The sequence below is a fragment of the Palaemon carinicauda genome, chromosome 43 (genome assembly GCF_036898095.1).
Source record: "Palaemon carinicauda isolate YSFRI2023 chromosome 43, ASM3689809v2, whole genome shotgun sequence".
Classification (NCBI taxonomy): domain Eukaryota; kingdom Metazoa; phylum Arthropoda; class Malacostraca; order Decapoda; family Palaemonidae; genus Palaemon; species Palaemon carinicauda.
This window is the reverse complement of record NC_090767.1, coordinates 45,377,557-45,389,693: the sequence shown is the minus strand read 5'-3', so window position 1 is coordinate 45,389,693 and position 12,137 is coordinate 45,377,557. Positions and strand designations below refer to the sequence as shown.

At 44.8% G+C, this 12,137-nt stretch overlaps 1 protein-coding gene across 4 annotated transcripts in view; it reads right to left on the bottom strand.

The window, feature by feature from the left end:
• Positions 1-582: 582 nt before the first annotated feature.
• The window catches only part of LOC137633394 (zinc finger protein 665-like), a 136,530-nt gene continuing 124,975 nt past the window's right edge, over positions 583-12,137 (bottom strand). For all 4 annotated transcript variants that reach the window (XM_068365620.1, XM_068365621.1, XM_068365618.1 and 1 more), the window contains one exon: positions 583-4,722. In XM_068365620.1, the coding sequence (XP_068221721.1) occupies positions 2,672-4,648 (1,977 nt within the window). In that variant the 5' untranslated portion in view covers positions 4,649-4,722 and the 3' untranslated portion in view covers positions 583-2,671. The remainder of the gene's footprint in view (positions 4,723-12,137) is intronic.

Sequence of the window (12,137 nt, the reverse complement as noted above, 5' to 3'; positions counted from 1 at the left end):
GAAGGATAAGAAATACAGCGACCAATCTAGTTTCCTCCAGTAACACAAAATCCTCCTTATCTCATTTGATTAGAAATTCAACAGTGCCTCATTCTAAAACTTCAATTGAAAAGAAATAAAAAGCCTATTGTTCTATAGACCAAATGAAGAATATTGGTAACCCTCTGTAGTATTTCTGAGCCTTAAAATCTCTAAATGTAGAATGAGACCATCACACACTACTCTCATCTCGGTGGGTAAACCTTCCCTTTCCGTAATTCATAACCTATTTCAATTACATTTTTATCCTTCCTTTAACCAAAGAACACTGCTTCTCTTAATGCTATAAGGGAGCACTAATGTTTCTTAAAAGTCCTTTTTTTTATTTTAGTGCAAAATAAATTATAATTACTGGTATGGAGTTATGTATGGACTTGAATTATAATGTGCACTTGATGCCTAATCTGCACCAGTCTCTCTCTCTCTCTCTCTCTCTCTCTCTCTCTCTCTCTCTCTCTCTCTCTCTCTCTCTCTCTCTCTCTCTCTATGTTTAGGTAAAGGCAAGGGCAAAGGCAAATTTTATTCTATTGACCCCTTCCGGGTATGAGAATTACAAACTAACAAAAATATATATATACTGTACATAAAAATACAAAAAGAAGAGACCTGTATATTACAATTACATTTATGTACACACATATTTGGCATGTGTATATTTAAAGCACATAAAGGTATACTGACAAAGAAAATATAAATGAATTCATTATACAGGCAATGAAAAATAATAAATAAAATATAAGATAAATATTGAAAACAACATATCAAAATAATGAAAATTGTATTGTCCTAAATCTAAAATAAGAACATTATAAGATTGATAAACTTTGCAATTCTTTTTTATTCGCTAGTACTATTTATATTGAGGAATAGATTGAATTTAAAAGTGGTAGGTCTACAATAATATACCTTCAGGTATCTCTTATTTCTCTAATCGGAGGACAAACTGAAGCATAATGATATTCATCTCCAACTTCATCGCTGTTACACAGTCTACAAGGGTGTTTATTTTCCTGCCCAAAATAGCTTTCAGTTGCTACAGTTACAGCAAATTAATTCACTTTTTTGTCAGCAAGGGAAAGGTATCGCCTAGGTTCTGAGGCTTGAATGGATGTAGAAAGCAGTTTTTATAGCCGATTCTATTTAAATAGGAAGATTTTAGGAAAATAACAATACTAAATATTAAAATAATACATAAAAAGGTACAGATATACCCTCAAGGTAATACTATACTCAATGCAGCGAGAAATGGCTTATAGGATAGGGCACTCAGTTTTAAACAGATTCCTTCACTGGTGCCACATCTCCACAGATCACTGGCTTGTCATCTTTCTCCAACTTAACTCTACCTCCTTACCCTTTGTCTCTCTCTCTCTCTCTCTCTCTCTCTCTCTCTCTCTCTCTCTCTCACCGTTTCTATATAAATGGGTGTATTTCTGAAATTCTTACCAAAATTATTCTAATGTCTTCAACACCACCACTAAGGCATGTTTTCTGTAAGGTTTCCCCTCATCCTAAATATGGCACATGAAAGTGGACCCTCCCTCGCTCATGTGACAGACGTTACGTCTACACATACACACACACACAGACTGTCACATACATAGTTATCTTAAGAACTATATATAGAAGAGGGGACGGTTGATTTTAATGACCGTAGCAACGAGGAGATCTTACAGCATTAAGGAAGTGTTACCTCAGAGAAGCAGGGTCCTTTGGGTAAAGGAAGCTATAAAATGTAAGGGAAATAGGTAATGAATTAAAGAAAGGGAAGATTTACCAGCAGATGTGAGAGTAGTGTGAGATGGTCTGTAAGGGGGTTGGGAGAGGGTAGGTATGCTCTGAGCAGGGACACCCAAGGTCTGTGAGCAACAGCTCGAGTGAACCATGCCTAGGTGAAAGAAATGTTAAGAGAATGAGTGGTGAAGAGAACAAAAGCTTAGGCTTATGTGAAGGGCTAAAATACTAAACAAAAAGAAACTGGCTGCGATAAAAGAAAAAAGTGAGCCAAGCAAGTGATCAGTTGGAGTTGTGTGAGCAAAGGGAGAGTGGCTTGAGCGAGATGAGTAACAGGAAGTTGGAGTGGAATGGGGATGGCACAACATCATAACACAAAAAGCATAATAACGAATGAAGGAGAATTAGGATAATATTAGTTATAAAAACAGTATTATGAATGTACTGTATGAGTAAGTGAGTGTTAGCATAGATAAGCGGAGAGAATTGGAGATAAATTAGAAAAGGAGAACAAAAAAAAAAAAGAGATAGAGAGTGAAGGGCTAGGTTGACATGTTGTGTGGAGATGTATCAAAAGTGGGGGAATCAATTTAAAACCAGGAGGCTTCCCCCCCTATCGAACATTTCTCGCTGCATTGAGTACGGCAATAAATCTTACACTCTAGTTGAAATAGTAATGTGATACTTTATGAATAAGTGGTTGGGGAAATTACAATAAAAGACAATTTAAGCCCAATAATACACCAACTTGGTGTAATTTCACTTAGTACTGAGATCATTAAAAAAAGAACCATCACATTAATAATATTCCTCCTGCAGTACATACCGCAAAAGATATCAGCAGACAAATACATATAACAAACTTATTTTCTGTTGCTCTCATGACTTCTGCAGTTCTTTACAAAGTTTCTCCTGCACAACTCTTCTTATGATTCAAAAGAAAATATTTTTGGGCAAATGCCATTCCGCAGTCACTGCACTTAAATGACTTCTCCCCAGTGTGAATTCTAAAATGTCTCTTGAAATCTGATTTGTCAGTAAATTCTTTGCCACATTCGCTACATCTGAATATATTTCCAGTGTGAATCCTCATATGCTTTGAAAGTATACTTTTCCCTGAAAAGCTTTTCTCACAAACACCACACTTGTATGGCTTCTCCCCAGTATGAATTCTATTATGTACAGTGAGATAACTTTTCTGAGAAAATGATTTGCCACAGAGACTGCAACCAAATGGTTTCTCCCCAGTATGAATTCTATAATGTATTTTGAGATTACTCTTCTGAGAAAATGCCTTGTCACAGAGATCACACTCGAAAGGTTTCTCCCCAGTATGAATTCTACGATGGGACGTCAGATCACTTTTGTGCGAAAACGCTTTACCGCAGATATCGCACATGAATGGTTTCTCCCCAGTATGAATTCTACTATGTAATGTGAGATAACTTTTCTGAAGAAATGTTTTGCCACAGACATTGCACTTGTATTGTTCCTCCCCAGTATGACTTCTATAATGTTCTTTGAGACGATTCCTCCGAACAAATGCTTTACTACAGACATCACACTTGAACGTCTCCCCAGTATGAATTCTATAATGCGATGTGAGATCACTCTTCTGAATAAAGGCTTTGTCACAGGCACCACACTTGAATGGCCTCTCCCCAGTATGAATTCTGAAATGTAATGCGAGATAACTTTTCTGAGAAAAGGCTTTATCACAGAGTTCACACTTGAAAGGCTTCTCCCCAGTGTGAATTCTATAATGTAATGTGAGATTACATTTCAGAGCAAATGCTTTGTTGCAGACATTGCACTGGTATTGCTTCTCCCCAGTATGATTTCTATAATGGTCTTTGAGACGACTTTTCTGCGAAAATGCTTTGCCGCAGACGTCACATATGAAGGGCTTCTCCCCAGTATGAATTCTATAATGCGTTTTGAGTCTATCTTTCTGTGAAAATGCTTTGTTGCAAACATCACACTTGAAGGGTCTCTCCCCAGTATGAATTCTGTGATGTATTCGGAGTTCACCTCTCTGAGTAAATGCTTTATTGCAGACTTCACACTTGAAGGGCTTCTCCCCAGTATGAATTCTGTGATGTGTTGTTAGTTTACCTTTCTCAGTAAATGCTTTGTTGCAGACATCACACTTGAATGGCTTCTCCCCAGTGTGAATTCTCTGATGTATTATGAGTTCACGTTTCTGAGGATATGCTTTGTCGCAGACATCACACTTGAATGGCTTCTCCCCAGTGTGAATTCTTCTGTGATGTGCAGTGAGTTTATATTTCTCGGAAAACGCTTTCTCGCAGACATTACACTTGAATGGCTTCTCCCCAGTATGAATTCTATGATGTACTTTAAGTCTATCTTTCTCAGAAAATGCTTTCTCGCAGACGTCACACTTGAAGGGCTTCTCCCCAGTATGAATTCTGTGGTGTTTTGTGAGTTTACCTTTCTCAGCAAATGCTTTGTCGCAGACATCACACTTGAATGGTTTATCCCCAGTGTGAGTTCTAAAATGTGGGCTGAATTGATTTTCATAATTCCCACAGACAAAGACTGTCTCTCTCATACCATCATCAGTGTAAGTTTCGGAATCATTTTCCTGAAAAGGAGATTTTTCACAGTCACTGTTTTCAATCTCCTTTTTTATTTGATTTACCTCTTCATTGACTTCCCCTTTGTCACACACCTCTTTCACATCTATACCGGGATAGGTCTTTACACTTTCCTCCTCTTTCTTGACTTCTATTTTGCAGCTTTGTAAATCTTCTTTTCTTGATGAGGCATCATCCTCATAGCAGTATATTATGTTACCTTCGTCCGACTCGAATATATCTGGCTCTTTTTTGAATTCCATTTTTGGATCCATGAAAAGATATTCTTTGGCAGTTTACACAGTCTTGTCACGACAGTTGGATGATTATTTCCTTTCGGGGGAAAAGTCTGAAATAAAATAAAAACATCAATCACTGGATCAGTGCACAATAAAAATTTTGGAATTCTAAAATGAAATAAAAACATTTCAAACAATTTTAATTTCTCACTCCATCTGTTCTTGTTAAAACATTTCAGGTAATATCTGTTACATTGGATACACAGTACAAAGTTATTCACACCAAACATTAGAATTAATTTTAATTATCCAAGTTATACAAACCTGAGCCCTTCAAAATAGGGAAATACTGGATCTTTGGCAGAACTGGAACAGCCCTTAATTTATTAATGAGGTAGTTAATGACAGGTACTGCGTCGCCCTAATATCCACACCCCTTTTCCTGTCATTTTTACTTGAGGGATATGCTCATCTGATGGTCTCCTGAAGCCTGGAAGAAAGACTGTTCTTGGATACATTAAATGGAATCCAAGAATTGATAGTACTGTATACTTTTTGGGCTCAAGCCCTGACGTCCTGATGGAAGGTTCCTTCAGTAGCTTCCTGAGGGTATATATGACTACAGTGGATATTCCCAGAGAATTAAACTAAAGGTTTCACAGAATTCTAACTTCTGGCGCGAGTACCCTAAAGGTTTCCTTTTAGGATATTGTATATCAACAGGGGACGTTTGCTTGACACGCCACATGGCTATCTGCACCCCATATAGCGTTTACGCTTCGAGGGGGAAAGGTGGCAAGATAACTGAGGAGCCGTTGCAAAGTTATCCTCCTACGTTACTGTTACGGTACCTCGCGACGTAAACAAACGGCAGCCATAGCTGTCCGCCATCTTGACTGACGTCACATCCGTCCTCTTCATTCCAATTCTAGTAGCGTCCCTGCATAGTTTGGTTTTTCCCAGTTCTCGCTTTTCTTAACGTCATGTCGCAATCTTAAGCCTCGCCTTCTTCTGGAAAGTTGAGTACCATATTCTTGTATTGTATAAATAAGCTCTAGCCATAAAGTAACGATTTTTTATCCTTAAATCTTGTGTTTTGTGGTGGAGCTGTGCCTTGACCGGAGGCGTCATGTTGCGACGCTGCTGTTCGCCTCGCATGCTTTATTTAGTTAGCCAGAACAGCATTCCTGGTCTAATAACTAATTAAATTTCATTAGTTATTTAGTCTTCATTGCTAGGAATTAGTTATATTATGCCGATAGTATTCTTCGGCGAACTTAGTTAGCCGAACCCTACGCTAGCCTACTAGCCTATCCCCTAGGCTCGATGCCTAAGTGTTCATGTTTACTTCCTGCATGATATAATAAGTGTTCCTAGTGTTAATTTACGAAATGTAGATTTAGGCAATTAAACATAAAAGATTCAGTGATTGCACATGTGTTATTTCACCTTCAAGGGACCATACAAGGGGTTGTGGGTGGTCTTACCATTGACTCTATTACCCCTAACCTAACATTGGGGCCCTTGCATGCTTCCTTATTGCCCTAGTTACCTTATTTAAGGTAATCTCCTCCCTCTGTGGTAGCCTAGTTTACATCCTAACCCTCTTACCTCGAATAGCATTCGGGTAGGTTAGGCTAGGATTGGTCTTCCCTTCTCCTAGCTATTGTTCATGGCTTGGGTTAGGACAGAACCCCAAAGTACTTGTCGTTCACCCCAGCTCACCTTAGGAGAACGTTTTCTCCTTCTGGTACTGGCTGGAGGATGAAGGTGGAAGGGCTCTGCCTTTCCCCATAGACTGCACTTGGTTGGGTTACAGCCATTCCTCCCTGTAGCCTAGCGACTTGTCCTACCCTGTCTTGCCTAGCCTAGGAGAATGGTTCTCCTAGCCTAGGTTATGCATTCTGTGGAATCTGTTTCTTTATAGTTTAGGACAGGACACTAGTGCTGTACCTGATCTGAGCTAACCTTCCCTAGGTTGGAGAGCGTTCTCTTCCCCCTAGATAGGCTAGCCCCCAAACAGATTCCCTTCTCTTGGGAGTGTAAGGGTGTGTCCCCCCCCCCCCTCATCACTCCCTCTCAGGACCCTTTCCCCCTCCCCCACTCTGTCCCTTTGTGTTGGCTTGCCATCACACCCCTGTCCGTCATCCTACAACTCCTCCGCTTGCCGGCGGGTTGTGGGATTGGCCGTGTTCTTCTGCTGGGTGGTCCGTTCTGCTGCACTTCCCAAACATAGTTGAACTATGGGATAGTGCCGGCGGTCGGCCTGCCGGCGGAAGACCTCCCTTCTTGTGTGTTCTCTGGTCCTCCCTTGGGCTACCGCAGGCAACATAGCCGTCTGCCGGCTCTCTGCCGCTGGATGATAGGCATATCCTCCCCTTTCATGTGAGCACTCCATCCGGAGGAAGATTAGTTTGGGTACCGGGTATTACCCTTCCTTATCTTCCCTCCTTACCTTTCTCTCTCTCTATCTCAGTACCGGTCCACTGTCGCCTCCACCTGCCGGCCCTAGCCACCGGCATCCTGGGTAACCTTCCTGCTTCATTGGATGATGTCAGTGATGGTCTACCATGGCCGGCTGCCTGCCGGCTCCCGGGGGCCGCCGTCCTGCCGGCTGCCGGGGCCCGCCGTCCTGCCGGCGATCCGCCGTCCTGCCGGCGTACCGCCGTCCTGCCGGCGATCCTCCGTCCTGCCGGCGATCCGCCATTCCCAAAGTGTCTTCCTGTCTCTCTGCCACTTGGTATGTGGCCAACGATGGGTTCACCTCGCTAGACGGGCCTCCGGCCTGCCGTCAATCTTCCGGCACTTCTAGCCTTGGCTTACAGTGGACAATCATCCCTCCCGACTGCCGGCCCTGTGCCGGCAGTCACTATCGTGCAGCTGTGTAGACTAGCCAGTACTCCTCTGGTATTTCATACCATAGAACGATGACTATTGTATACGGTTGTACAGTAAAACATTTCCAGCATATTCTGTGCTTCTTTGTGCAGTTTCTTGCCGGGACCTAAACCTACAAAAAGGGGCTTATTCTATTTTCCTCCTTTTTTCTATATAAACTGAATGATTTCAGCTTTACACCTCTCTATAATTAATTCCCCAGAGGAAGCCTAAGCTTGTCTCACCCGAACGGATGCTGTTCCGCCCCTTTTAGAACCCTTCAGGTTCTAAGGAATTGATTATAGTGTAAGGTCGCGGCAATTGGCTGGGCGGGATTCACAAATATGTGTCTTCCTACTTCTTTTCTAGCTCACCTATCCTGAGCTCATAACCAAAAGGAATCTTATATTTTATAAGTTGCTACTTAAATTTGAATCTAAGATTACTGTAAGTCATGTTATAATGACTTTCAGGTACTCATTGTCTCTTTCTTTTACAGGAGGAGTACGTGAAGTGTGAAAGCTCCTTCTGCGGAGTTCATCGCCCTGACTTTTACGGGCACCTGGCGTGCTGGACGCACGCCACCTGTGCCACCAAGAGGGGAAATCTCAAGTATTGGGATCTGCAGACTTGTTAGGTCTGCAAAAGCCTTCTTGATGAGGCGTTCGATAATCCTCCGTCCGCAGAGGCCCGGGACAATGCACGAGAGAAACTGCGCAAGTGGGTGTGCGGTTTCCAGAAGAACGCCACAGGGCCTTATCTCCCCAACGAGAAGATGAGGGCCCTTCTCTTCCCTAAGGCGTCAGCTGATGCCGTGATCCCTAAGGACGAGATCCCCTGTGTCCAACTTACGGTCGAACCGGACGTTACAGCCGCTCTCCGAGGCTGTCACATCGACGAGGTGGAGAGGATATCGGACGTGTCCAAAAAATACTGAAAGGACCCTCATGGCTGAGGGTCAGGAAGAAGAGGATCAGGTGGAGTTCCCTGATTTGGAGGGCGAGGTCACCCGAGCACCTTCTGTGGCTTCTGCTGTGGTCAAGAAGCCAGTTCCCTCTACCTGTGCTGCTTCGCTTCCTGCACTGCCAACCACCCAAGATACCATCCAGGTCCTCGCGGCACTCATGGACGAGAGGTTCCGCAAGGGCCAAGAGGACCTCATGAGACATTTCATGGGCTGGAAGCAACCGAAGAAACTCTCGGTCAAACAGCTTCCTCCTTGCTCGGTGTAAAGTCCCTAGAGGTATGCCGAGCACATGCCAGTAACGACGGGACGCATTTTCATTACTGATAAAATGGGTGCCGTTCCCCTCGAAGAGGTAGAGTTCTACCCTAGCTTTGAGGCATATCCGGACTGTTATGTCAGGCTCAAGTCCGAACCGGCCTCCAGGGAGGAGACCGAACCTGAGGAAGTGATCGTTTTCGAGCACTCTAAGGCCCAGGCTATGCTGGCTGATTGCCTCAAGAGTCAAGGCTTCACTAACTCAAAGATGCCAGCGTTGAGCAAGAAGCATCCATCCTTTCTTGCTCCTCCTACCATGATCTTTCCCTTCATGGAAAAGGCTCTAACGCGATCTTGAAGGCGGTGGAGGAAGGAAAACCCTGCCCTACACTGGAGAGTGTAGGCCTCTCTCCCTCGCCTTACCCCCGATGATAAAAGCTGGAAGGATATCCAGCTTACCTTCACGGTTGGGAAGTTGGACCCTGACGTCGCTGGACATCAGTTTATCGAAGATCTCCCCAAGCTGAACGACCATCTACTGCGTAGGGAACAAGACACCAAGGAGAGGCTAGCTGCCTCCCTATCCCATCAAGTTCAACTTGAAGCAATGGCCGGGGACATTCAGGTCCCGGACTTCTACATGGTTCTTGCTAAGACCCACCTTGCGACCGTGATGAAGGATTTGTACAGCTTCATCAAGGCCCGGAGAGCCAGTAGAGAGTTCGTGTTCGCCAATGCAGCCGTGAAACATGAACCCCGGAAACTGGTCTCCTCCAACATCTTGGGCAAACACCTCTTCCCAACAGCTTTGGTAAAGGAGATTGTGGACAAGGCTGCCACTGAGAACCGGAACCTTCTCAACAAGTGGGGCATATCCCGTAAGAGGAATTCCTCTCAGGATGAAGGCCCACAACCTAAGAGGAAATCCTCCAAACCTAGACCCCAACAGCGTCAACCCAAACGCCAGTTTCCGGCTCTCGCTACTCCCCAGATAGTGGCCCAGCCACAACAGACCTTTCAGCTGGTCCCTCAGCCGGTGGTGTCTCAATCACCAGTTTTCACCCCTGGCTACGAAAGACAGTCCACTACCTTTCGTCCCAGAGGTAGAGGCTCTGGCAGAGACTCCTCTCGTCGTCCTTCCAGAGGCAGAGGAGGAAGGGGAGCAGGCGGCTGAGGTGGTAAACCCTCGGGAAACCAGAAGCAATGAAGTACTTCCGGTGGGAGGAAGACTCCGCCACTTTCAGGATCGTTGGACCTTCGATCCTTGGGCACACAGCATCATCAAGAAGGGACTAGGGTGGAGCTGGATACAACCACCTCCAACCTTCCACCAATTCTTCCAGCCCTCAACCCCCATCCTAGAAAAATATGTCCTAGAACTCTTGAACAAGAAGGTGACCAAGAGGGTAAAAAAGTCCACCAGGTTCCAGGGAAGACTGTTTTGTGTTCCCAAGAAGGACTCAGACAAGCTCAGAGTGATTCTCGACTTGTCCCCTCTCAACAACTTCATTGTGAACAACAAATTCAAGATGCTGACACATCAACATATATGAGCCCTACTGCCTCACAAGGCCTACACGGTCTCAATAGACCTGGCAGATGCCTATTGGCACATTCCAATGAATCATCAAGCTTCCTCCTACCTAGGATTCAGGCTCCAAAGAAGAAACTACGCCTTCAGGGCCATGCCCTTCGGGCTCAATGTGGCTCCAAGAATCTTCACGAAACTAGCAGACACGATCGTCCACCAGCTACGCCTTCAAGGCATCCAGGTGATGGCTTACCTCGACGATTGGCTGATTTGGCCGACATCATCAGAAGAATGTTCGCGAGCCTGCAAAAAGGTGACCCAATTCCTGGAACATCTGGGTTTCAAAATCAACACCAAGAAGTCTCGCCTGTCTCCAGCTCAGAAGTTTCAATGGTTAGGAATCCATTGGAATCTTCAGTCACCCCACCTTTCCATCCCTCTGTCAAAAGACTTATCAAATCCAAATGGATTTCAAGACGACAGCAGGATCGAGTACTCGGCTCCCTACAGTTCGCCTCAGTGACAAACCCAGTGCTACGAGCACAGCTAAAGGATGCATCAGGAGTCTGGAGACGAAATGCATCCATCGCTCGAAGAGATCTCAAGAGACCCCTGCCAACCAGGCTTCGCTCACTCCTCAAGCCGTGGTCGGAGGCAAAGAACCTGAAAAGATCAGTTCCTCTTCAACCACCACCTCCATCGATCAACATCCACAAGGATGCCTCGCTAGAAGGAACATGGTCTCCCCTATTCAAGACGTTTCACGTCAACATCTTGGAGGCCATGGCGGTTCTTCTCACTCTGAAGAAACTATCCCCTCGTCCTTCGATCCACATCCGTCTAACTCTGGACAGTTTCGTGGTGGTCAGATGTCTCAACCATCAGGGCTCACGATCGCCCCAACTCAACCAAGTGCTGATACCAATTTTCCACCTAGCGGACAAGAAGAAATGGCACTTTCCGGCAGTTCACCTACAAGGATTCCGCAACGTGACGGCGGACGCTTTATCGAGGACAAGCCCCATAGAGTCGGAATGGTCCCTAGACGCAAGATCATTCTCCTTCATCTCCCGTCAAGTCCCGGAACTGCAAATCGACCTCTTCGCGACGAGCGACAACAATCAACTTCCTCTATACGTGGCCCCATACGAGGACCCCAAAGCGGAAGAGGTGGACGCCATGTCCCTGGATTGGAACAGATGTTCCAAGATTTACCTGTTCCCTCCACCCAATCTTCTGCTGAAAGTCCTCTCCAAACTGAGAACCTTCAAGGGAACAGCAGCCCTAGTGGCTCCCAAGGAGGCAAGTCCTTTGGTCAGCACTCAAAGTGAGATGCTTCCGGTAGGAGGGAGACTATTCTCTTTCCGGGATCGCTGGACCTTCGATCCCTGGGCCCACAGCCTAATCAAGAACGGACTGGGTTGGAGCTGGAATGTAGCTCCACCATCTTTCCCTCAATTCTTCCAACACTCGACCCCCGCTCTGGAAGAATATGTCCAAGAACTCTTGGACAAGAGAGTAATAAAGAGGGCAAAGTCCATCAAATTCCAAGGAAGGCTGTTTTGTGTTCCAAAGAAGGACTCAGACAAACTCAAGAGTCATTCTGGACTTGTCGCCACTCAACAAATTCATACTAAACCACACGTTCTGGATGTTAACCCTTCAACACATAAGGACCCTGTTGCCCAAAAAGGCATACACAGTCTCCATAAATATAGCAGACGCTTATTGGCATGTTCCAATCAATCGCCCAATCTCCTCCTACCTAGGATTCAAGCTACAGAAGAGACATTATGTCTTCAGAGCTATGCCCTTTGGGCTAAACATAGCCCCAAGGATCTTCACGAAACTTGCAAACGCAGTCGTTCATCAACTACGCCTAAAGAGAGTTCAGG